The sequence below is a fragment of the Musa acuminata genome, chromosome BXJ1-4, assembly GCF_036884655.1.
Source record: "Musa acuminata AAA Group cultivar baxijiao chromosome BXJ1-4, Cavendish_Baxijiao_AAA, whole genome shotgun sequence".
NCBI lineage: Eukaryota > Viridiplantae > Streptophyta > Magnoliopsida > Zingiberales > Musaceae > Musa > Musa acuminata.
Window position 1 is genome coordinate 37,507,501 of NC_088330.1, and position 26,307 is coordinate 37,533,807.

Sequence of the window (26,307 nt, forward strand, 5' to 3'; positions counted from 1 at the left end):
TGGTCTTAGTTGAACAAAGCAGCTTTTAGTTGACTCATGCGACCCAAAAATGCTAGAACAAAACAAAGACTGGTGAGAGTTCTTGATGCTGTTTAGAACATTTAGAGCAAAGCTCAGATGCTTCCAAGGTTTCGAGCTACCAAGTAAAACCTGCAAGATCAGATTATCCTCCCTTTTTTTTGTTCTAGATAACATAACAAGAACAAAGGCTACATGCATCATTGTTCTTTTGCAGACCACATCTTCCGCATGGACAGATCACCACAACCTCATCGAGTGGTGGACTTTTCCACGTTGCCTTGGCTTTTATTTCCATGATTCCACGACTATTCTTCTTTTGATTTGACAGGTAAAGTCCACTAAATCGTATAAACAAGTGGATGCTGAAACACGCAAATGATCGAAAGAGTTAGCAGCATAGCTGTAACTATGAACTGGTCAAACAGTATGCAGAGATTGAGAAGAGGACGAGATTCGACATCTGGCGGACTCAAGCCAAAGGAAAGAGAATAATGCATCAATGGGAATCTGCGGATCTACTCATTACATATGATCTCCTCAGGAGTCCGTTTCACACCTTCACTCTGTTTCTTGGCATATAAAAGCCCTGAATCGTACAAAGTAGTGGATGATAAAAGAACGCAAATAATACAAAAAAATTCAGAATCATAATTGCGGACGAAGTCAACTGTCGTTGACTAATGTGAACACATGCATGCTCACCGGGTCAAGGATCTGTCAGCACGGCCCACCGATCGGAGTTCGATTTCAGAAATGACTAGGTCGGGCCATTCACACTGGGAGGTGGTCAAAGAGAGTGCAGGGATTGAGAGGAAGATGAGAGCCTCTGCGGCTATAAGAGTCGGCCAAGTGGAGGAGGAAGGAGCAACAAGTAGGAGTTGGGTTTCCATGTCCAGGAGAGATGACACCAACTTCGTCCTCATCAAGTTGGTGGTGTCTTCTCTCTCCGGCTTCATCCCCATGAAGTCGGTGTCATCCCTACTGGACGCGGAACCTCTAACTCAGCATTCCTAATTCATTTCCATTGGGGAGCTTTATCATCTCTTCGTTTTAAGGTGTTTGATCTCTGTTTTGCAGGTTGGCTACATCTGATCGTGCAGTCTATATGGATAGTTCCGAGTTCAACCTCATGTACTTCCTCAAGAGATGTCTGTGTGTGTGTGTGAGAGAGAGAGAGAGAGAGAGAAAGAGAGTGAGAGATGCTCAAGGACTAAGCCAAGATACAAAGCGAGTGGTGGTGGCTTGATTGAGGGCGAAGCTCCACCTTCCCCAACCATGAGGACTAATATCATGGACCTCTCTCAGTCAGAATCACAAGGAAGAAATACTCCAATTTTCTCAATTTTTTTCATGATTTTAAATTGATATTTGGATAGTTCCTAACCATCTCATTATTGTTTTAGTTATTTCAAATGGTTTAGTGATTGGTTTAAGTTTTGTCAATATTAAAAGAATAATTTGAGAAAGTATTAAGTTTTTCTTAGGGAGTAATTTGTTTGTTTTTTCTCCAATTAAAGCCTTTCTTTTTTTCCAACTTATGATCTCCCTTGTGCTCCTTTTTCCTTATCAGAGTTTTACACATGTAACTTCAATATTTTCCTACAACCCCACCACAATAGAATGAAGGTCCTATAATACTCCAAATGGATCTGAGTTGCATGACATGAATCCAGGTTTTTGAAATAAAAATCATAAATTTCTCAATATTGCAGCATGATTCCAGACAACAAACCCTCTCTGTTTCAACATTTCTTGACCACCCCATGAGCTGCTCGCATTAGCTTTTCAGGATTAAATTCTATCATTTGACCATCTTTAGTTGGTGATCTTTGTGAGTTATCTAATGGTACTAAAGCCAAATTCATTTTTTTTTATCAATCACTAATTCCATGTGCAGATGGAATAAAAGAAGATTATTGTTGTTGTGATCCAAATTGTCTGCTGGTTACTGGAACTGTGATGCCTAGTTTATACCTCTGATTGTAAGCCAGCTTAGAATTATAGGTGGTCCTCAGCAATGATTTAATGTACTGAGGAGGTAGGGAAATGGCACAAATTCTTTGAGACTGTACCACTTGCTCACCAATCTATAAAATTATATGCAGGTTAACCTTGGTGAGAAGGAGGGCTTCACAGTTATCGATCCATGATGCTTTTGATCTGCCTTTGCTCCTTAGCCGTCTCAATATCCTGCAAGAAAAGATGCAACAGAAAAGCGAAGAAGAAAAGGAAGCCATGCCAAAGCTTCTTTTTCTTCTTTTTGCCCTTTTTCTAGCATTGGATTACTCTATTGTTCATGAGATGATTACTACTGGAGTGGAGTACATATGTTCTCATGCATGTCTTAAGCAACTTTAAAGGGGTCTTAGACTGACTTTATATTCCTTGGTGAGCACAAAGCTGTACTACCAAAGTGAGTGACAAAGAGACTTGAAAGAAAAGTAAAAGTTGGCATTAAAAACAAACCCATAAGCTCTTTAGTTGTTAGGACTGCTGCTTACAAGGACCCAAGGAACAAGAAAACCAAGCTGTCAGCTTAATTGAGTGCATTTGTTACATTGATCCCATTCAATGCTCATCTTTTTTTCATGCTCTCTCTCTCTCTCTCTCTCTCTCTCTCTCTCTCTCCCTCTCACACTGAGAACAAGGAAGTCAGTAATAAAGTAACTGCGAGAGGTTTTTCCCATCTTTGTCAAGCTTGGACTCTTCATACATCCCACCACTTTCAATTACTCACAAAGAAAGCACGTTGGCGAAAGCAAGAATGTTATGACAAGGTTCCATGCCTCATATAACACCTGTAATCCATCTTCCAAACAGAGGAAGCTTCCATGCCTCTGGTCCTCATTCTCTACCTGGAGGCCTTGCTGATTTCCCAGCTCTCCTGGAAAGCAAATGCAACGAACGGTGGTTAGACACAGTGCAAACATGGCAGCACAGTGGAGGCAATTCTTGGACTCAGGTGACCCCCATCAACCATCACCAATTTGATTTTGTATTGACTGGGTGTGAGCTGAGTATTTTCCTGACTGGTACCCACTAAGTTCATGCTGCATGATGTGTGACATCTGCATGCAGGAGCTAATCATTTTCTACTTGTCTGTTCAATCATGACACACCAATGAGCACAGCTTGTTGTGTATGTACACTAACACTTCAGACCTCTACATGTGTGCCATGTCTCTGTTTTTCTTTTCTTTTTCTTCTTCTTTTGAGCTTACTACTTTTCTCAAACTGAACTTACTTCATCATCTCAGTATACCACGATTGCTGCAAATTCTATGGTTTTGGCTTAAACTTGCAAACTAAATCCTAATCTTGTTTCAGAAATGTGTCCCACTGTTTACACCTTGAAAATCCTATGTGCAAACAATATGGCAAGTTCCAGAGTGCAGTAATTTGATGGACTAAATACTCGATTATTCATGGAGTGCACATGAGGAATGCAGTTTTAATGGACTTTTGTTTCTAATGAACTGGCTGTTGGCAACATCAATTGAGAACTCTGGAACTAATGAAATAGCCAAAGAATTTGCAGTTCGGTTTCCTACATAAAAACACTAAGCATGTATAACTAGTTTCACTTGTACATCTTTAGATTCACTGGATAGGTTGTAAAAGAAAGAGTTAGATCTCAGAGAGTCAAATCTGAAGGTGCTGCAATGATTCATAGCACCTGATAGAACTTTATGGACAAGAACATATAGAGTAAAAGAACCAAAAAAGTCATATTTAGGTCTAAATAACATGAACTATTCCATTAAGCTACAAGAAGATGCAGGGAAGGAGATGGATATCAGAGATGAGGAATCTGAAGCATATGAGAGACTAGCACAAGTACCTGTTGTGAATGGGATCAGGCCCATTAGGCACTCTTCTCTTGCTACTGAGGAAAGGATCCAAATCCATGCCACTCAGGTGTTTAGCCATTGATGAAGGCACAGTTAAAGCAGCCACTGGTGGTTCAATTCTTGGTGTTGCACCATGGCTTGCCATGAAGACCAAAAGACTGATGCAGAACAAGCATGCCAGGCCACTGAACAAGTCCCTCGTGGACCTACCAGACCTGCACATCCTTCTCTTCTTTTCTTCCTTATTCTTCTCCTCTCAAGTCCCTCTCTCTTACCCTTCCTTTGTGTCTCCGCCCCACAATGGAAGAAGATGCATGGGATCCAAACAAATGGAAGAGTAAGGTAATGAAGAGTTTTGAATCTGTTCTTGTATCCTTGGAGTTTGGAGGTGATTCTGTAGTGCTCTTGTGGGACTATGAACGGGAGTGTTAGTGTTGGATTTGAACTCCCTGGCTGTGGGACCGGACGGGCCCACCCCACCCTCTCTGCCTTGCTTTGGGTTGTGCACTTTGACACATGCACATCTCCTGCACAAGTACTTGCCTCAGTTTGGTTAAGGCATTCCTCACCAAAGTCTACTTCTCCTTGTCTGATTACTTTGTGCTATATTCTAAGGGTTGCTTTCTCTCTCTCTCCTCCTTGCACCAAGTTATCCATTGATTTGTTTGTGTGAGAAGAGCCCTCAATCTAAATGCAAGATCAAGTGATTTGGTGAACTGATCATGTGCATGACATGCATGGAAGAGAGTGAAATCTTCCACAGTTCATCCTATCCATCAGAAGCATTGTGTTGGCTCCAAACTTGGACACGGTTTACTCCAGTATTCACAAGTACCAAGAACATTTCTTTGTTGGGTAAGATCTGTATCAACTGTAGAGTCTACCTTGTAAAAATGGAAGTGATCTGACAGAGAGACAATTAGTTTAAGGATGGCCTGTGAGATGACAGAACCCAAGCTGTCCTTCCTTCCTGTTCACCTTGCAGAGACAAGTTGGCTAACAAAGAGACAACTAGTTGAGGATGGTGTATCAGAAGACAAAACACAATGTGTCCTTGATGCAGCAACATTTCCTGACAAGGAATAAAAATGTTCTAGCTGCAGTAACCAAGTGAACTAAATCCTGGAAGCTACCATCCAAATGTGACCAGAATACATGATATGGATGCATTAGGTTCTGGCAGTTCCAAGTTAAGGATCTGCATTACCACAAGATGAGTGGTTCTGTGTACAGACTCTCTGCAACCCAGACAGATTGTTTAGACTTGACATATGCTGCATGCTGCTTTCCCCATAACCAGACTTGACAGTCCAAGCCACAATCAAGGCTCTTCTTGAGAATTGATTAGATTAGGTGTAGGACTCTCTATACATATCCTAACTGTATGAAATAAAAATAAAAATAAAAACACAAAAGGGCAAGAATCTGTGTATTCAAACTAGGACATCATATGAACCAAAACAAAATAATATTAGTAGATGCATTGAATCCTCATACATATATGATTGCATTCATCCTTCCACTTCTGATGTGAGATTAAATTAAATGTCAAAATTTTTAAAGATTTCCAAGTTGTTAATTGTAGACCTCAATGCAAACCAGTTAAAGAAGGAAGATTTATATACTGCTCCAGCCACTTAAAGAGAAACACAACTAAATGATGCTCAGTAAATTACAAAATGGAAACCCAAAGACATTTTTGAATTGCATTCATGACCCTAATGATAAAGGACAACAAAGCTACTTTAGAATTGCGTTCAGGCCATACATGCATATATCAAACATAAGGCATCAATCCATTCATCAGATGGACAAGATTATAGAACAGGAGTACTTTTTACGTATGGGAGACGGCTAACCCACAAAATCGTAAACAAACGATCTGTTTATGTAAGAAGTAAATGAAATTTCTAAACTGAAAAGCACCTAGAAGGGGCAATAATAGTGGAAGTATGACAGTTTATATCAGCATTTGAAGCCATGGCAAACGGACAAGATTATGATGAGGATCAGTGCAATGATAATGCCCAAGACAATCAGCTTTATCTTCATATTCTTCATCCACATCTTCCTCCTCATCTTTGTCCCTTGCTGCCTGAAATCTTGTGCCTGAAGCCCGAACCATTAGAAACTACTTACAACTATGATTCTAGCATGTTAGCATGCCAAATTGAGACCATGCACAAATAGAAATACTCCAGTGCATGAACAGATGCCAATTCTATCGGACAATATCGATGCACCAAGTACCGAAAGAGACCTAGGGATGAGTTTTCCCACCTGAGAACGAAGGTTTTCTGTTTTGTCAACAAGCAGCTCGATTTTCTCCCCACGTTCAAGAACCTAAAGCAACAAGTTTAATTATTACCTCCAACTGTATAGGCACCAGCCAGCATGGAATAATAAGAAAATAATATCTCGATAAAAGAGTAAAAAAGAGAACCTTCTCGATGTTTTCCATCATAACCCCTTTGACTTCTGAAACCTGAGCTTTCACCTTGGCCAGCTTGCTTATCTCCTCAGGGTGGTCCACACAGTATTGCATGTGCTCCTTAAGCTTAGACCTTGACTTCCAGCAAAAACCGTGGTTACTGAGTAATTTTGCAGAAGCAATTGTAAAATTATTCTTAAAATTTTAATAGTCCTGAAAAAAAGAAATACCCAAACTCTCGGTCGAGGCTGTTGGCCCTGGCTGTTGCAGCTTTACCTCCTCCGTATCTTTTGTTAAAATCCTCCTTGATCCTATCTAGGAAGGCAATGGGAATTTGCCTGCCAACAGACTCGACAGCAACAACACAGTATGCTGCAACATTCATGGCTTACTTCAGCACATTAGAATGAGACTAAAAAGTTCTCGGACATTCAATATAACCCTACTGTCATGGATCCTATGACCATATGTCGAGACTTAGGACATCAATTGAAACCCATAACAGAACTCTTATAAATCCCTATAACATCAATAAAAAATAGTGACAAAAATATACTCAGATATAATGAAAAACATAAAATATATGTGTATTAATACCAGGATCAAGTAGAGAGTCTTAGTCAACCCTCGCCTTTCCTAACCCAACAAGGAGACTCCAGAACAGAGATTCTTCTAATTCTGTTCCAACTAGAACTTAGCTACCCATCACCTTTCAAAGCTGACTGGACCTCTTTTAATTCTCGAATTTATAAAGGAATCCTCCTCTTATGAAGATATCAATATGCCAAGCTGGATCAGGCTCATATCAAGTTAGACTAGACCCCTTTAGGCTCATATCAAGTTGGATCAATCTGCTTATCCAACACATTGTACAGCCGCAACATGCTACACAAGGCTAAATCAAATTTTATTCGCCCCTATTAGAGACTTTTGATGGTTGGAAAGGCTGATCTATGGTCGAATAAACCTGCCTAAGCCCCAAGACAACACGAGGGTGTCTAAGTTTAAGGCATACAGTACAAGTGAAATGAATTCTTTGTATATATCTGCAACAGATGAATGGCAGGCAACAGAATTGATTACATCCAAGAGGCTTTATAGAAATTATGAATCATTATCTTTTACATTGCTTGGTCACATTTTTACTGCTATCTTCGTATTTTGACAAAAAATGTTGGATATACTGCAAGTTTGGGGCAAGAAAGTATTGGAGATGTTATATTCTTATTTTTATAAAAGGTAACAGTTCAAATTAAGATTAGATGAACCAAATACTACCATCTCAATTGACTCTACAGACTCCATAAGCATCTGATCTGCTATAGTGAAACTACTAACAAATGATGTTTTCTGTTTCTGTCCATTGATGGACAGTCACATTCAAGTTAGGCTGAGCTGCACAAAACTGGATATGGTTCAATTTCTTGTCCTAAAGATTAATTGATGATGGTCGGAATAGTTGTTGCATCAGATACGAATCAGACATGATCTAACCTATTAAAGAACTAATCCATCGCAACACGCAATTTATATATAATGATATACAAATATATGAACTATATAAAGAGTTTGAGCTACAATCTTCAAGGAGAATTGAGTTTCCAATTCTATCATCTTGATATCAATGGCCCAAATCAACAATCTCCTTTGTGGGAATAAACAGACAAATGTAGATCATATTTTTTTTAAGCATCCTATACTAAGCATCAAGCAAAGAAAAAATTAATTTAATTTGATCAACAATATATATGCATATATATACATACATATATATATGTATGTATATATATATACATACATATGTATATGTATATATGTATATATATACATATAACAAGTAAACCTTGTGGCATATATACATCATAAATAACAAGGACCAAAGTATTTAATCAGAAACCAATAGGTGCTTTAAGATCAAATGTCAAACAAAGTTCCAAACTACCTTAGGTACTTATTTTCTAGCAAAGGAAGCAACTGCGCCTCCCATTAAGAGTAAAAGGACAATTTGACAAGTAGTGAAATAGAAAATAAAAATATACACCAGCTGTGACAATATAAAACAGTAAAAAATGTCAACGTGTTGACCACTAACAATTTAAGTTCTTGAATCTTGAGACAACATATTGAACATTAATATCATAGAAACTCGGTGTTAGTACCGGCACGTAGTAAGACAAAAATTAAAGCAAGAGTAATTCGCAAAGAAAGTTGTAAATGAAAATGAGCTGCGATACTAGAAACAAATTAGAAATGTAAATTTTAACAATTTTTTCTTTTCAGTAATACTCTAATTGCCATGAAATCTCTCTGTACTAGCTCTATCCCATCAAAATCAAATAGAAAGCGACAACTGATTGCTTCAACTGATCAACTCGCCTTCCAACCAAATAAATGGCCGATACGTTAAGAACAAGAGAAAGGTAAATATCTTAAGGGATCTATAGCACTCGTAATTATCTTGACCTTCACGAATTGCGTTGATCGATCGTACCATATCGAATGACCACAACTACAAACAATTTCACTCCAGATAAATCCCACGGTACACCCAAAGCTAACCAATAAACAAAGGCCTATTCCCTCATCAGATCGACCAAAAAGGCCGACTTCGACAGGACCACATCAAAAAACCAAATCATATCGAAACAATACCGAGACGGAAGCAAGAAGCGAGCGAGGTAGAGAGGCTCACTGTATCCATCCTCGACGAGGTAATTGAAAGTGTGGCCGTCGCCGTTGTAGGTGAACCGGTTGTTACTGGAAGGGAGCTTCTGGAGGCACTGAGCGGCTATGCCGGTGAAGTTGCCTTGGAACTCCGTGTACTCCGCCAGGATCACCGTGCCCCGGGCGACGAAGCTGTAGATCAACGACTGCTGCCCCATACCCGATCTCCCCGATCCTAGCCCTCGATCGATCGATCGATCGATCGATCGCCGCCCCGCGGCAGCGATCTCTGCGATTGGAAGAAGGGAGACGGGCCAAGGGTTCTTCTTCCCTCTTTATTTCTTTCGACTAGAAATACTATTTACCGTTCAAAACGCTCCTTTAAAGTCTTTTGGAGAGTCTTGCCGCGTAGTGAGTCCGGAGCTTCCATCGCCCACGTCTGTTATCTTTGTGACCACTATCTTTGTCAATATTTACGTAAATGCCATCTCACCTTTGCACGGCCGGAGATGGCGGGGCGTAAGATTGTAAATTTTGATAATGGTCGCGGCTTCTCTGTCAATGTCGTCGGTCAATTCCTCTAAGCTGCTTTAGAAAACATCATCGCCGTTTGATTTTTGGGTGCCTTCTTCTTCGAGAAGGAACAAAGATATAGCTCGAGGAGCGTTGACCAAATTTTACATAGCACGGGTTTCGTGTCAAAGATTGCTTCAATTTTTCGCAAGAAACTAAAATAGAAATAGAAATGTACTTATTTTAATGGGACCCACTTGATGCGGGCGAACGGTTATTTATTTATTTATTTATTTATCGAACAAAGCTCCTGACCTTTTTAATTTGGGGTTTTTTTTATCTTAATCAAAATATTATTTTAATAAAATTATTAAAAAAATTATGATTATTTTGATTAGGTTTGATTCGATCTTTTTTCTTTTAGATCAGAATGGTTCAATTAAGTCTTAATTATTTAATTTGATTTGATTAAAATTTAGATTTTTTTATTTTATTTTAATTACCTTCGCCTCCTACTCTTCTTTCTCGGCTTCCTCCTCCTTTCCCACCCTTGGCTTCATCCACCTCCACATCTGCCTCCTCTCCCTTTCCTTTCTCTCTCTCTCCTCCTTCACGATTCATTCTCTCTCTCTCCCTCTCTCCCTTTTCTTCTCCATCTTCTTCTCCTCATAGTTGATATAGAAAAACAATTACATCCGAGTTAGATTTATTCAAAATAAACATATAAAAAAAATATATGTTATGTATTATATAAATTATCTTAAATTTATCATAAAATAAAACCTTAATTTATCCTAAAAAAATATTTTTATATAAAATGATTCTGAAAAAATGATTATACTTGAATTACCTCATTCAAAAAAAAATATTTTTATATAAAATTATATTAAATTCATCATAAAACAAAAAATGAATTATCTTTAAAAAATATATTAATTTTTATATTAAATTATCCTATATTATTTAAAAAAAATTGTTACATTCGAGTTACACTCATTCACATAAATATATTAAAAAATATATTATTTTTATATAAAATTATTTTGAATACATCATAAAACTAATCACAAAATTTGACATTTACTATTTCTTATTTTAATTACACTCGAAATTAGGCTAAGTTAAACTCGATCACTTGACTTATTTTCAAAATTAATATTTTTTATATTTTTAAATTATTTTTAAGATAATTAATTATCAAAAAATTAATATTAAAATAAAAAATTATACTAATTTTTATTTTATGATGAATTTAAAATATATTATATAAAAATTAATATATTTTTAATAAGTTTTATAAATCAATATAACTTGATTATAACCCGAATATAACTTGAGCATAATATAATTTTTCTATGTTAAACTCTGATAAGAAGGTAGTGGTGATGGACATGAGTATAAGATAAAAGAGGAGGATAAATGGGAGACAAATGAAAAAGAATAAGGGGAGATGGAGGTGGTGATGAAAGTGGAATGAGAGGAAGAGAAGAAAATGGAGGTGGAGTGGGAAACATAGTAAGGAGGATAAAATGGAGAAAGTTAAAAGGGAACAAGAAAAAGATAACAGAGTAAAAAGAGAAGGAAAAGGAGAATAAAGAAGCCATAGGAGAGAGGGAGAATGAAGCTAATAAGAATGGAGAGAATATAATAGTGGAAGGTGATGGATGTGGAATGGGAGAAGAAAGTATAGATGGTTCATCGGTTGATAAAAGTGATTATACTCGATCGTATATAATCTGATTCAAATCAATTTAATGTAGATTGAGGCATCCCGATTAGAATTAGTTGAGCTTGAAACAACTCAATTTAAGGATTATTATTATTTTTTTAAATATCCCTTGATAGAAAGAAAAAAAAAATCAAATTTAAAGACATCATATGATTGAAGCTTATGGAGCTTTTTTTTCGGGATAAATTACGCCCAACATCTTCATCTCATCGATTAACAGTATTAAACAATGGACTGGATGAGATCGATCCAAAAGAGTTGACCATTGAAAAAAAGAAAAGGGAAAAAAAGGAGTTGACCATGGATTTGTTTTCTTGACCATGGACTCTTGATGAGTCTGATTTGTTTCTCGTGTTTTCTAGAGCGAAGCTCCAAAGCGTGTCCGGAGACTCTTTGACTTAAGGAATAAAGTCAACTTCAGAGGTCATTGTCCGCGCGATAGAATAAATTATGTATACAAATCTATTCGGCAACAACAAGAAACTAAGCCACCACATGAGAAATGATTTAGGAGATATTTTGCAAAGGGATGGAAACAACATAATAATAAATCCACTATTTCATTTTTATTGGATGATATATCTCTATTAAAAATTTATTTATAAGTTTTTATAAATCATTTTAAAAATAAATGAACTAATTCATATCAATAAATCGATTCACTCGATTTAGATGGATTTATACTTACTCCCATCAAAACTATATAATAAAATTAAAAGAATAAGGGTATACTAATTTCTTAACTGAGGACGTAAAAACTAATAAGTCGAGATTTTTCTAGATAAAGTATCCATAATTCATTAAATTTTATTACAATGGTAAAAATATCATTCTTTATTAAATCTAGAAATGTTTACAAATAGATTGTTTGATGTCAAAATAATTAGTGATTGCTCGTTTACGAACAATTGAGATTTAGGCTATTAAATCGACTGGTTCTTCCGGCAACAATGGACTAAGAAACAAACTCATGGAAAATGATATGAGACCAACCTTATTTTCCTTTGAGACGAATTGAACCTTATAAATGGCTTACCTGATTTTATTAATGAATGGGTAATTTTATTTTATTTTATTTTTAAAAATAAAAAAAATCAGAATAGATACTTTTGCTTAGTTAAAAGTTTAAGATTATGTTTCTTGTGTTATAAAGATCTTATAACGATAACAATGATGATGACGATAACGAATGGTTAATGTCTTAATTATTTAGGATCCGTTACATTTATTTTTTTTACAAATGAACTATTAGAAAACTATTATTTTAATTAAATTAATAATATTTGTTTAAATAATTTTTTTATAAATTAGTTTTAGATCTTTCTTTCATCTCTACTCGCATTATTAGTGGTCATGGTTTTAACATTTCTTAAAAATAGTGAGAAGAAAATAATAATAATTCTTTTAACTAAGTAGATTTCTACTTAAAAATTAGCTCATATTATGGAATAAAATTATCTAATGAGGAAAGAATGAAGTTAGCATTTGCATTATTAAAATAAGATCACTTAAGTCTCCAATCCAAATAAGTTAATTTAGCTGATTTTTTTTTTTTATCATAGTGAAGTGAAATGCTCATACATTTGGGCAATGAGAGGTAACTCTTCATGAGACTAAGATCTTCTCAATCTATCAAGTCACTAATAGTATTTGATAAATGGGAAGGCCTAATACAATCTAATAGCATTTTTTTCCTTATTTTAACATTGGTAAATTTAGTAGTTTGAAGTTCATTCATACTGATATTATAAAAATAAACAAGTCCAATTAGATAACTATAATAATTTTGGCAGGATTTGTCTTCAAAACACTGATAATGATTGAGCCAGCAGATGATCAACCTAAGACTTATTCCATCTTTAGAGGTCAATAACAATTGAAGGAGCAATTAATAAATGTTCAGATATTTGGATGTTTGAAGAAGAGTCTATTGAATATAGAATTTTTTTTTGTTGAATGGATCATATCCAACCCACACTTGCATTCAATATAAGCAAGAAAAAATTACATGTGAAATTAGATGTATTTGATGGTCAAAATTCTAATGATTAAGCACTTTACTATCCTAATTATGCATGGACTCTTTTTTATTAGTTAGTGAAATAGTGAAATCACCATAGGATGTTAAAACACCACACCATAAATCAAGCTAAACAAATAAATTGAATGAAAAAATAATCAAAGCAAAAAACTGTAAAACTAGCAATTAGACCTTGGTTTATTGGTTGAATTGGTGAATTAACAAGTCAAACCATACATTTTATCTTTTATAGAATAATTTTTTATGGTATTAGTTAAGATGATGAGATGAGGGAAACATGTGGAGAGGCATAGAGGATACCAAATATAATTTTTTTATTATCTTTTATCTTTTAATAAAAAAACTTATGTGATATTAAGATTTCAAATACTTTTAAAAACAAAATAAAAAAGATGTGTATATTTGGCTTCACATTTTCTAATCTTAAATTTAGAGGATCAAGTACAAAATTACCAATTTAATAAGGATATATATTATATAAAATGTTAATATCATTTAAAATTTTAACATTATTATTATTATTATTATGACCATGGTCCAGATAAATTACAATATTAATATATTTATATATAAAGAGAGAGAAAGAAATATGTACTAACTCAGCCCAATCCAAAGATCCAAGTGGAACCCAAATGGAAGTATGTCTGCTTACTTACTAATCACCGACTTCCCTGTAACAATGCAATTAAGGCAGCACCACATTTCTCTTAATCTCTTCTCAGTAAATAGATAATAAAAATGAGGATTTAAGAAGAAAGAGAATAATAAATAAAAAAATCTTGACACTTTAAATCCCGCTTTTTTCATCACTTATTTTATGAAAAAAAAAAGAATAAATTTTTAAAAATATATAAAAAATTAATTTAAGATCTCCATAATATACCGTTAAGAAATAATATTTAGAGAAAAATAGAGGCAAAGAAGCATAGTAAAGAGAAGATAGCGTTGAAAACCCCATAATACCCTCTCCCAACCTCCCCTAATTCCCCTCCCCTTCCTCTCATGGCCTCCGCTTCTTCTCCATGCCGTCGCCTCCTCCCCTCTTCCTCTTCCTCCCTCCTCGACCGGCCCCCCGCCGCCGCCCCTGCCTCCCCGCCGCCCGATCTCCCCCCATCTAAACTAATTTTCGCTCCCATGCCCGACGATCCCCCGGCCGCGCCGCCCCCGGCCGCGGACGAATCCTCCTCCCCGGGGGAGGACCTCCAGCCGCCTCCGCCGCAGGCTGACCCCTCGCCCCGCAAGACCCGCTTCCCACGAGCCTGCACCTCTCGCCCCCCCGCCGCCGCTCGGCCCCCGCCGCCGGAGCGCCGCCCCGTCACCCGGCGGGAGAAGGAGCAGCAGCAGAAGGCTGGGCGGGTGATCATGCCGCTCGTCCAGCCCCCGCCGCCGTCGCAGCTGCCCCGGTGGGAGCTCCGTTCCATGTGGGAACTTGCCTCCGTCCTCAACTTCCTCCATGTGAGCGCCCCCCTGCCGTAAAGCTCCCTCCTCCCGAGGCGACCTTGCTTTGTTCGCTAGGGTTTGTGAGGGTTGCTTATGTTCTTGCTTGGTTTCCCTAGGTTTTCAGACCATTGCTTAATATTGGGATGGAGTTTTCGGCTGAAGAACTCGAGACGGCGCTGATCACGCCAAACAGCACCCTGGATGACGTGCACATGCCTCTGCTAAAGGTTCGTTCTTTCTAGTTTGAACGTAAAGATTGTAGTTTTATCTTCGGTCGTCCTGGTCTGTGTTACATTGCATATCGTCGTTTCAATAACTGTAAAGTTTTTGAATTTCTCTCTTGCAAATTTGATTCTCTCGTATTGCAAATTCTCTCTTTGATAACTAGATTTTGAATGCGAATTTCCTTGAAAAGCTGACACTTCTTTCCTTGAATTGTACCTCCTGATACTTTACTAATAAAGATCTTAGCTGCAACTTATCTGGCTCGCTGGATCAGTGTGGGTTTTTGCAACTCTATTCTTGATCTTTCTGTCTATCCTGTCGGTGGCATTGGCCTTTTGACTCATTAACATAAGGTCTGGAGTGTCTGGTAATGAACACTTTGGTTTTTGTCCAGGAATGGTTTGGCCACAATGATCAAGAATAACTACAATTGCTGAATAATTTGCACTTTCTGGAATAATTAAATGAAAGACCTTTCGACAGAGCCAACAATTATTTCTTGCTTCTCGAATTTTTTTTCTTCTATGAACTGCATCTCTTTGTATGTGGGGCACACACTCTTCTTTCTCAATTAATTTGTTATTAAATGGACCTTGCTGCATTTTCATTAAGTGCCAGGTTTTTGTTTTAAGCAGCGGAAGGCTTGGTTCAAGAGCATTAATTATGCTATATGATATCAATAATATGAATTGCAATTTTAAGTTAGTAATATCCTAATCATGGAATATGTAGTGATGATTTCCTTAATGATGTTTGGGTAGACCCAAGTTCTAGAAATGTGACATAACTTTCACTCTTTGTTGGACTAGGGTATGATCCTGCTCTTTGATGTAGTTTTATATTAATTGTTTACACAATTGCTCACTCATTGGATATCATGGTAAATGTGCAACCCATAGGCACCAAAATCAGAACCATGTTCTGTTTTGAGGATATATAAAGTAGAAGTGAGATGAATTGAGTTATTCTGGTGATATGCGTCATTAATGTTCATTATTATTTAGTTCTTGTGAAACTCCTAGGGAAAAATTCTAAGATGATGACATTGACATGTTTTCATACTCCTTGAAGTTATGCTAACTAAAACAGTTCCAAATGTTCAGTTACATGAAAGTAAAAGTTGCAAACTAAACTACTGTGGATAAATACTGAAAATATAAAAGAATTTGAAAATAGAAGTGTCATCATCCTTTTGGGTTCACAAAGGCCTCTTATTTAAAGTGCTAAAATACCTCAAAGTTTGTGGAACTTAAGAATAAGTCCTTACTGGTATAGATTTCATAACATATATGTATTTAGAAAACCCCTGTCGCCCTATGAACATCGACCATATCTAAGTGCTTGCAGAAGTACTACCAAAAGAAATGATGATACTAGGACATTGAGAATTTATACTGAAGCTTGACTTTTAAGTTTAACTGCTGTTATTCTCTCCTGTCGGCAATAAATGAATTACCTAAATAGGATTGAAATTGACCTGAACTATCAGATCTATCCAAGCTTAAGCCAACTAATTGGTTTCTTCTGCAAAATGAGAGTTGGTAGCTTGCATTATACATAAAGATAACTAGCTACATAGAACCTGTATTTCTTTTATTTTGAGAATCTGTATTTTTTTATTTATCTAATCATTTCAAGTCAGATTTATGAGGGGTTCATGGAGAGTTATAACCTCGAGTTATGACATGTATTATTCATGTAAGCCCCTATTCTGCCCTAGCTTTTTGTTGCTAGGTTTTTGTTTCAAGTTTTTAGAGGTTGGAAAATCAAACTTGCCATAAAATTTTTTCGACCTAAAGTTTTGCTCTATCATTGAACTCAGTCTGATTTTAAATTATTCTATGAGTTTTGGCAGTTAAATGTCACAACTTATTATTTGGTTCTTTCATAATAGATGCATGAATTCCAGAAAGCTGCAAATTAGTTTTTATTTGCGATTTTGTGTGTGCACAAGCTTATTTTTTTATCTGGATATTTCATTGAATGTTGAGGACACGAGGTTGTTTTAACTTTCTTCCCCTCAATAATGTTCTTGAATTGCGTATGAATATCATGGTAGAATATTTTCAGCCAATGAGCCTAAAATGACCACAAAACTCATCTGAACGCGTCGTCTGTGACCGAAGTGTTACTGTTATGGAAGGACTTGTCTTACTTTGTATTCCCAGAATACTGGACATGTTGAATCATTTAATTCCAAAATCAAGTATCTCTGTTTGTAACAAAAGGAGCTTCATTGTCACTTGAAATTATGCTTTTTAGTTAAAAGAAATAGCATTTCAACAGAACATAGTAGATTTCCAGCAAAATGTTATTGCTTCTTGTTTTAATTTCCTACTAATCTATGATGAAATGATAAGCTTATGCTTACTGTTCCAAAATCTACGTATGCGACTATGCTGAAATGCCTTTTGGTTGATATCTTATATAATAAGTGTCATGTGTTTTTAATAACAAGAAGTCAAATTCCTTTTCAAAAGTGTTAAATGACTATCAGATTGAAATTTTGCAACATTTTTACATTAAATTTGCAAATTTTCATCATCAAAATTCTATAGTAACTTATTGCTAAATGGTAGTCACTTGAGAAATTAGCCATGCCAGTACTGCTACTCATTTTCTTGTGTTTACTTGTTTCTAGGTCTATGCAGAAACTCTTACTGTAGAAAGTCTTTGGTTTCACAAATGATCAGCATTTTTAGGAAAAAGTCAGTTTGTTTTTTGTGTGTTAGATGTTAGAACTGTGTAGGGGTTCTCGGTGCAAAATTAGATGAGGTATATCTTTCTGTTGTTCTCTAAATAATAGCAGCTCATTACTTTGAGAAGAAATTAAGCTTGACTGCCTAATAAGTCATGGGCTAAATATGATGTAATTATGCAAGCTGCTTGCTGTTTGCGATGTTTAGGTATCAGCTGATTAGATTTCTTTGAAGGACAATAGGTGGGATCAACATTAAGAGTATATACATGACACAGCTGCTTTATAAATTATTCGATACTAAGAATCAACATTTTAGATACTGGTCAGGCTGGTATGTTTTGTCCAGTACTTACCAGTCCGACCAAGGACTGATTTTGGATCATTTCGCGCTTTCAATAATATAGGATGGTATAATTTGTTATATCGGTACCATACCAGTCTAACAAGGTATCAGAACCTGTATTGTACAAAGCTTTTATACATTGCTCAGAATCACCAACATCAAGCGTGTTCTTACTGCAGAACAACAAAAATACTTCTGATCAAATTCTGTAATCTTTATTTTTTTAATGCTGCATCAGTGGTTGGTTTCAATTACATGAAGAGGCCATTGATTGGGTCGTTTTAGTTACCAATTTTAGGGACTATTGCTTTTTTCCTACATGGAAAAGGAACTGACTATCCTCCTTGCTTTTCCTTTCTGATGACTGAATATATTCACCATATGGATGTAGTTCAGCTGACAAAGGAGGTAGAAATAAGTGCATCATGAATTTTATTCTTTTATAATATATTTCATAACAATCGAGTTTTGGTGAGCTGCAAGTTGAAGTACTCGCTAGTTTATACTTTAGCATCCTTTATGTATGGTCTCTATTTTAGTGCTTGTTAGGAGTAACATCTTATCCAGGTAACTGGGGTTTTTCGGTTTTTCATGCTTATTATGTCGTTAAAATTATCTTGCTTTATAATCAGCATCGGTTAATCTTTCTGTGCATGCTCAAGCCATAGATCTTGCTTTTGATGATTTATTATGTTTGTTTATTTCTTTCCTGTAATGTAGTTTGAGTACCATCCTGGCTTGGGAAACAGATCTCTCATCTGTTGGCATTGTTAGGATACTATTGGCCGTGATTTTCTTTTGTAACTTCACGTGATTATTACTTGAGAAAGATGGATTTATATGAATTTGTTAAGAAAAGTTAGATTATGCATTATTGTTGTTATCCCATTGGCATGTTGATAGGCAATTCCTCCAGTAACTCGCATGGCATTAGGGCGTGCAACCTGGGTTACAGTACTCTGCAGGAAATTAAGAGATTGGTGGCACTGGGTATGCAGCTTGTTTGATGCTAAAAGTATTACACCAAAGAGATCATATTATGGGATAAGCTAATTGTTATTTGCTGCAGGTTGCTGATGGTGAGATACCAATTGTTGCATCCCATGGGTGAGTACGAATATGCAGGGGGTTTAAAGTTACATATAGCATATTCAGCTGACAGCCTGACACTACTTCAAATTATACTTTTTTCCAGGGCAGAGATTGAGACATATAAGACTCTTGATCCTGGGACACGTGTACTGATTTTGAAAGCACTGTGTGACATACGTGTTGAGGTGCTTCTACTATATCAATCTTCATCCATGAATAACATTACCTCTGATTTGTTGTTTAATGTGGGCTTCTATCTTGAGTGTCAAGTTGAAAAATGTATAGCTAATTCCTTTTCCTTGCACAGACTGGCTTAGTTCCTCTTTCCGATTGTTCTTTATGCAAATGAAGTTTATTCTTTCAGGGTTCCTTTGATGTCATGTAGACTTTGAGAAAGGGTGATTGAGGAATATTTCAAGAAGCAATTTGATTTTATACTGAAAAATCAGTCATGAATATTTTTATTTATTAAATCAGAATTAATGAAAAAAATGTAGAGAGAAAAAGAACAATTTCCATATTCTTTTTATTGACCTAAAAAAAACCTATAGTAGAGTTGCTAGAGATTTATCATGGTGAGTCTTAGGAAAGAAAGATGCAATGCCTAATTATATTGATGTCGTAAAAGATATTTGTAATAGTGGACTTACCAAGGATATATAAGGAGTGTGTGTAGCGAGTTTTATTTAATTATAGGACTATATCAAGGATCAACTTTAAGTTTTTACCATTTTATGTTAGTAATGGATGAATTTACCAATCATATGCAAGATAACCCATGAGAGTTTAGATCTAATCAATGCTAAACTTGTTATAGAGCCAAACACTGGAAACTAATATTTTTGAATTAAGTAGATCTTAGACTAAATACAATGAAATGTGATTTTAATAATATTAAGAGAAGAATTGAATATGTTATGTAAGGTAGATGGATAAGAAGTTGATGTATATAACAGTTTTATGTATGGTAGATCTATTATACAAAACAGAGAGATTGATGCATATGTTACCTACAGAATAACAAATGGATGTTTACAGTGGAGAGGAGCATAGGGGACTTAATGTGATCGCCAGATGTCCTTCAGATTAAATGGTATAAAAGATCCATGCCATCATCCTTAAATAGTTGAAAGATTGCTGCTTGTTGTTGTTGTAAAACTGAAAGAAATTCCCCTCAACTTTTTCTTCACTTCTTTGATGTAAACATTGCCTACTCAAATATCATAAATCAAGGAATAAAAAACTTGCAATGTAGAATAGTAAAACATTGACACTGAAAAAGAAGGAAAATGTAGATATCACAGTATACTGACCACGTATCGATATTTAATAATATCTTAAAATATTTTTGGAGTGTACCAACATTTACTATTTTAATAGAGTTCTAATATCAGTGTGGGACCAGTATTTTGACCATTGTCAATCAGTACTATCTCCTTGTAAATGTTCATGGTTTGCTGGCACCCTATATGCTGCTCTTTGGCCATTTTTTTCCTTATCATCTGCTTGGGCCTTTTGCATACACTTTTTGTACTGTATCATATGCTGTGGGTGGCACTATATATGGTAGAAATGCCACTATGATGCCAAATTTCCAGCTTTTTTATGAACCAACAGTATGGCTTTGTATTTGAACTATAACAGTAGAGCCTCAACTATGTTGAACTGAGTTTTAAATAGCTTTTGGTTGGGTCCACTTGATACTGAAAGCTGACTTCATATTTTGCATTTTGTAGCAAGAAGATATTCGGAATTTTATCGACAACTCCTTAAAACGAGGCATTCAACTCTCAGCCTTTCGCAAAGAAAGGATTGGTGGTGATTCACATGGGATTTCTTATTGGTAGCCTGATTACCTTCATTGTTATCTTTGCAAGTGACCCCAGATCTTATACATGTTTATATCCTTAATACTTTCCCTATAGTCATATTGCATGTTTCATGATTTGGAATATGGCAATTGCTTAATTTCTTTATTTTGTAGGTATGAAGATGATCCAATTATTGGCCATCGATTATATCGGGAGATTAGACGGGTTGAAGCAAAAAAGATCAGGACAAAGGGATCATCATCTGCCCCTGTTATATCTTTTCAGTGGGAAACTGTTGCAACCAACTTAGATGAATTTCAAGATGTTTCAGTGAGTTTCTCCTTGTTGGGTGTTTGGTAGTTTAACTGCACAATGCTCATGGTGATGCAGCTAATATAAATTGTTTATAACCATTAGGAATAAAAGAAAATGAACTGCAGAATTCAGCAATACCTTTGTTAATGTTCTTTTTTTTTTTTTCCTTTTTTTAATCTTGGTAAGGTAAATTCATCTTCCTTTGCTTTCATAATTAATAGTATTGTTATACTTTGCTGGTTGCTAACAATGCACTTCATGAGAAATCTGAGGAAAACAAAATAAGTTTATGTTTGCTTCATTAATGTGCCTCTGTCATATTCTGTTTATGGCTTATGCATGAACATTTTTTACATATTTTGTTGCTCTATGAGGTTTGAGTTCTTTCCTTTGTTGAATCAAGGTCGTGACCTTTGTTTTTAGTGCTTTATTCAATAAACACAACAAAGTTTTTAAATTTTAGGGTTCTTAGAGTTGATATTATTGTCGATAGTATTCACATGCTATCGTATGCTTTTTTGGTATGTCCTTATGTTTCAATAATATAAATTACATATTACATGCTGTCGTATGCTTTTTTGGTATGTCCTTATGTTTGTCATGCTGCTTAATACTTCTTTGATAAGCCATGTTGTATAGTATTTAATGCATCCCAATTAAAAAGAAGTTTTTAGCTTGTTGGAATTTGGATTGCATTCAATGTTGTTAAGCGTCACTCAAATGCTCGCCTGGATGCTTAGGTGACAACCTCAGTTTAGGCATGGGTATCCCGCCCATCTGGGTTTGTGGACCCAAATTCATCGAATCTGACTCAATAATCAATTCAATGTGCAAGATCCAACCTAGTTACTTTTATTGTGTTTGTTCATGCCATGGCCTAGGGGATTTATGTTCCCCTACTGTTGATTACCTCTTCTATGATCCTCTCTTGTTGATATGCCGCCTCTGTTCTTCAGTCCCTCTTATTTGTACTCTCTTTGTTGGTGCTCCATTATTGTCTCCATCCTCTCTCCCCTTTTTTATCCCCTCCCTCCTTCTTCTTCTTCTAGTCTCCTCTCTCCATGAGTAGCACTTGTACCTGCTCCCACCTTTCCCACCCTCTTCTTTTATCTTCTCCTGTCCTCTTTCTGCAGCCAAAATCATCTCCACTGTCACTCTCCTCCCTCTTTTTTTCTTCCTTGTCCTTCTCTCCTCTCTCCACACCAACAATCATTGTTGTCGCTGCCTTCCCTGCTTCTCTACCCATCCTCTTCTTCTTTCCTCTATTCGCTGCTTCTCCTCTTCCATCTTTATCCTTAGCAATTCTTTATAATTTATGTAAGGCATCTTGCCATGCTTAGGCAAGCTCCTAGCATCTCAAGCAAAAAGATACCTTGGCGCCTTATAGTGCTAATGCTTTTGACAACACTAATTGGTGTATTTTGATGTTGGGTTTATTAGGATAAGTTTTGTCTTATTATAGCTTTTATCTTTTGATGATAAGATAAGATCATATCTTTTGTGTAGTTTTAGATGAGTGTTCAACTTGAAGATAATATAAAATCCTTTATCTTTTCCAATCTTAGCTATAGATGAATGATTAATTTGGAAATAAATCTTTAAGGCGCTTAAACAACTAAAATGGGATATGATGAATTTTTGGATGAAAGAAACCGTATAGTGTTTTTTATGTTATTTCTTTATTTAATTACTTTTGCATTTGTATGTTGCCTGAGTCTGGCGATAAAACTTTTTATTAAATTAAAGTTTGAGTTTGCACTACGACAGCCCTCCATTTTGCATCAATACTTGTCAACTGAAACAAGAGATATCTTGGCTTGATTTCTGGCGGTACCATCTCAAATGCATGATCGTCTTGCTAGCTCATGCATTTACTGTAAACTTGTTAATGTATATCATGTAAGATATCAGTGGTGGTTTGTTAGTTCCTCTTTTGTATGTCTCAGCTGTTACATATTAATTTTCTATGTGTGTTTCCAGGAGAAACTCTTTTCAAGTAAAAATAGAACAGAAGCCTCTGTTGGGAAGAAACTAAAGATTGATTCATTGCCAGAAATTGAAAAAATTCATAAAGTATGGGATTCTTTCTACCTTAATACTTATGGTTTTAAATTTTAATTGCCTTGTTTATGGTATTCGATAAATTGTGTAATAGCCTTGCATAATTTAAAGTCAATAATGTCTACTAATTGTTCTGATATTTTGGTCATTCAAACAGAAAAAGGAGAGGCTGTTGAAAAAGCAACACAGAGAAGCCCTCCTCCTCGACAGCCTTTTTACTGCTGATGGAATTTCGTCAGGTCGTGCTCTTCGTGATAGAAAACCTGTCACATATACTTTTGGTGAGATCCTTAATTTTACCATCTAAAGTTTAATGATATTCTACTATGATGTTCTAACACAATGTTTAATATGTTGTGAACAATGTTTTGATTATACTACTTGCTTAGCTTACTCTTGTGCTTTTATCATAATATTGTGTCTACGATGCATGTATTGCCGTCACACTCATTTTCCCTTTTTCTCTTTGGTTGTGGAAACCCTATAATCTCTAGAAATTAGGATGCTATTAGCCTATTATAATGTATCACAAAAACCTTGTGCTTTTAGATATATTGAATTGATTGATTGTTGGCATACTAATTCTCTATATATTACTAGGTTTTAGGGAGGGAATGGCAAAATAACTATGTATTCCATTGACCTTTTTTATATTACCATAGACCACTTCTCATTTTGGTTTCTGATTCCTCGAGATAGGCACCATGATTATTATTGTTAATTGGGAGGTTTTGTTGTGTTAAATGTTGATGTTGTACGATGTAATCATATTGTTTGGAGGCTACTGCAATAGGCTAAGGCTCTGAGTAATTAGTCTAGGATCAATTTGAAGTGAAATAAGCTGGTGTTCCGTTGATTAATTTGTCAAAGATAAGGAAATAAATGTATAGATAAATGTAAGGCAGGCATTACATACCGGTCTGGGCGAAATCCAATTTCTTGGTATCCAGTTCTTTGTATCTCGTGAATCATATCCTTGAAGCTCCTGTGGTGAGTCAGGTCTTTTGTCATACATAAGCTTGTCATTGAACTAGGTTCCAGTATTTCCTGTGTGGAAAAATGTGGGCTCGAAGATGTCGTGCTCAAGTTTTTTGTGCACTATGATAAGTGTTTATTTTGGTGATTTTGATGTACATGAGAACTAAATTATCTGGAAGAGGACATGGCTAGATATGCTTAAGCTGGAAAAGTTGATCCTGTGAACGTTTGACATTGGCAGTTTTGAGTTTTAAAAGGTGGATGCATTTAAGGATATTGATTATTCCTGATTAATTGAAATGTAGTTGTTTAGGTTCTCTTTTCTGATTTCTAGTGAAAGTTACATGTTAAACAATTTTTCAGATGATTATGACCGCTCCATCAATGAAGCTATCAAAATTACCAAGTATGTATACCATCTCCTTTCTCCATATATATACTGCATGTCATTGATTCTTTGAAGAATATGGGCTTATCCTTTACTCTTCCGATTTTACATTGTATGATCTAGGAAAAGACAGAGCTCACCTGAGAATGTCGTTAGAAGAGCAGTTGTTGGGAGAACTGAGGTATCTACTAATGGTAAATGGAATGGCTCTTCAGAAATAGATCTAGTTGACTATGATGCACAGTCCCCGAAGTCAAATGACAATGAAGAAACTGATGTAGAACACCAGGATGAGCCTCTTGATCGCAGGTACCTTTTCTTTTGTGCTTATATTGAGATGTATAGTTCAAATTATAATTTGTTATATCTGAGTCACATTTGCACTCATGGAACTCAGCAATAGGCGAAGGAAAAGACCTCAGAGATACTTGGAGAAAGATTTTGTGGATATTGTTTCTGATATTGATGCAGACTTTGACAGTGATGATGACATCGTAGGCGAAGCAGTATATGATGAGGAATATCTGAGAAGTCGAAAACAGAGAAAGGCATCAAGTGGTTCCGAGGGGGATGAAGAGTACCGGTGGGAGGAGGAAAATGCAGAAGATGATGAGGAAGAGGAATTTTCTTTGAGTACTAGTGAAGATGTGGAGGAGCCAAATCATCATAGGACGTTGCCAAATCGAACTAGGCGGGAAACAAAATTGAGATCAGTTGATGAACTCCAGACAGGCCTAAGACGTAGCAAGAGAGCTATGCGAACACGTGTAAATTACCGTCAATATGAGCTATCTGATACAGATACAGATTCCACAAAGCCAAGCAAGTCAAATGCAACAGATGCATCTGATGACTTGGAACTTTCAACAGAAAGTCAAGAATCTCAGAATGAAGATGAAGAAGGCAGTCAAGAAATAGCAGAGAACAAGATGACCATGGACCATGTTGAGGCTGAGCAGAAAGAGCAGCAACAATCAGTAGAAAAGACAGATGGAAACCGACACGAAGGTGATGGTGTCCAAAAAATTAGGTTCCTAGACCTGAACGAGCTTGCTCCAGGAACAGGTTTTGATGATGGCCCTAGCACCAAGGATGAAGATACAGGCGACTTCTAGGGAGTCTGCCGAAGAACAGGTTGGCTTATTCACAGCTCTGATGGAGTATTAGCTTACGATAATTTCTGGTGTCTGGAACCAACGGTTGCTACAAGTTCATGAAAGCCATCAAGTCTCACAACACGAGCTTGCAGATGACAAAACATCTATTAGCAATCCGCATCCACTGCAGAACTGGGGTTTGGAGATCAAATGTGTAGAATGTAGATGGGTACTCAGCCTCTTGGAAGTTTGAGATTTCAACTCTATTAATACGCGATGGCAATTTTGAGGAAGTAATTCATTGTATCGATGTATAATACGCCTTTATGCTGATCAATTGCCAGAATTTCTGGATTTAATTGTTGCCTTCTTTGTCATGCAGAGGCACAATGTTAAACTCTAGCTGAGAGGATAGCGATCCATGTAGCAATTCTATGAAGAAATAGTCCATATTGTGACTGTCTAAAATTTAACGTGTACTTCATTGTCATATTTCAAGGTTATTTTCATGTCTTTAGAATCTACTGTCAATCCTTTGGCAGTATTGGGTTCTTGTGTACTGTCAATCCTTTACGTTAATTTTGGATAATATTTTATATATTATTT

The 26,307-nt window shown here is 36.0% G+C and overlaps 2 protein-coding genes and 1 long non-coding RNA gene across 3 annotated transcripts in view; 2 read left to right on the forward strand and 1 right to left on the reverse strand.

The window, feature by feature from the left end:
* Positions 1-2,612, forward strand: part of LOC135663481 (uncharacterized) — a 3,103-nt gene extending 491 nt beyond the window's left edge. Inside the window, exon 2 of the long non-coding RNA XR_010508343.1 lies at positions 350-2,612. This is a non-coding gene — a long non-coding RNA (uncharacterized LOC135663481). The remainder of the gene's footprint in view (positions 1-349) is intronic.
* A 2,940-nt stretch (positions 2,613-5,552) lies between these two features.
* On the reverse strand, positions 5,553-9,321 carry LOC103983008 (putative vesicle-associated membrane protein 726). Its single transcript, XM_009400131.3, is given in 6 exon segments — positions 5,553-5,957; positions 5,960-5,981; positions 6,153-6,215; positions 6,316-6,436; positions 6,534-6,675; positions 8,996-9,321. Coding segments are annotated over 6 exon segments (663 nt in total). The 5' UTR covers positions 9,186-9,321; the 3' UTR covers positions 5,553-5,832.
* A 4,916-nt stretch (positions 9,322-14,237) lies between these two features.
* LOC135663492 (DDT domain-containing protein DDR4-like) lies at positions 14,238-26,060 on the forward strand. Its single transcript, XM_065176835.1, has 12 exons — positions 14,238-14,705; positions 14,807-14,917; positions 18,863-18,949; positions 19,029-19,066; positions 19,155-19,236; positions 20,788-20,894; positions 21,036-21,192; positions 23,158-23,250; positions 23,396-23,519; positions 24,580-24,622; positions 24,728-24,913; positions 25,002-26,060. Exons 1-12 carry the CDS (start codon positions 14,253-14,255, stop codon positions 25,717-25,719), a joined length of 2,199 nt encoding a protein of 732 aa, XP_065032907.1. The 5' UTR covers positions 14,238-14,252; the 3' UTR covers positions 25,720-26,060.
* The last annotated feature ends 247 nt before the right edge of the window (positions 26,061-26,307 follow it).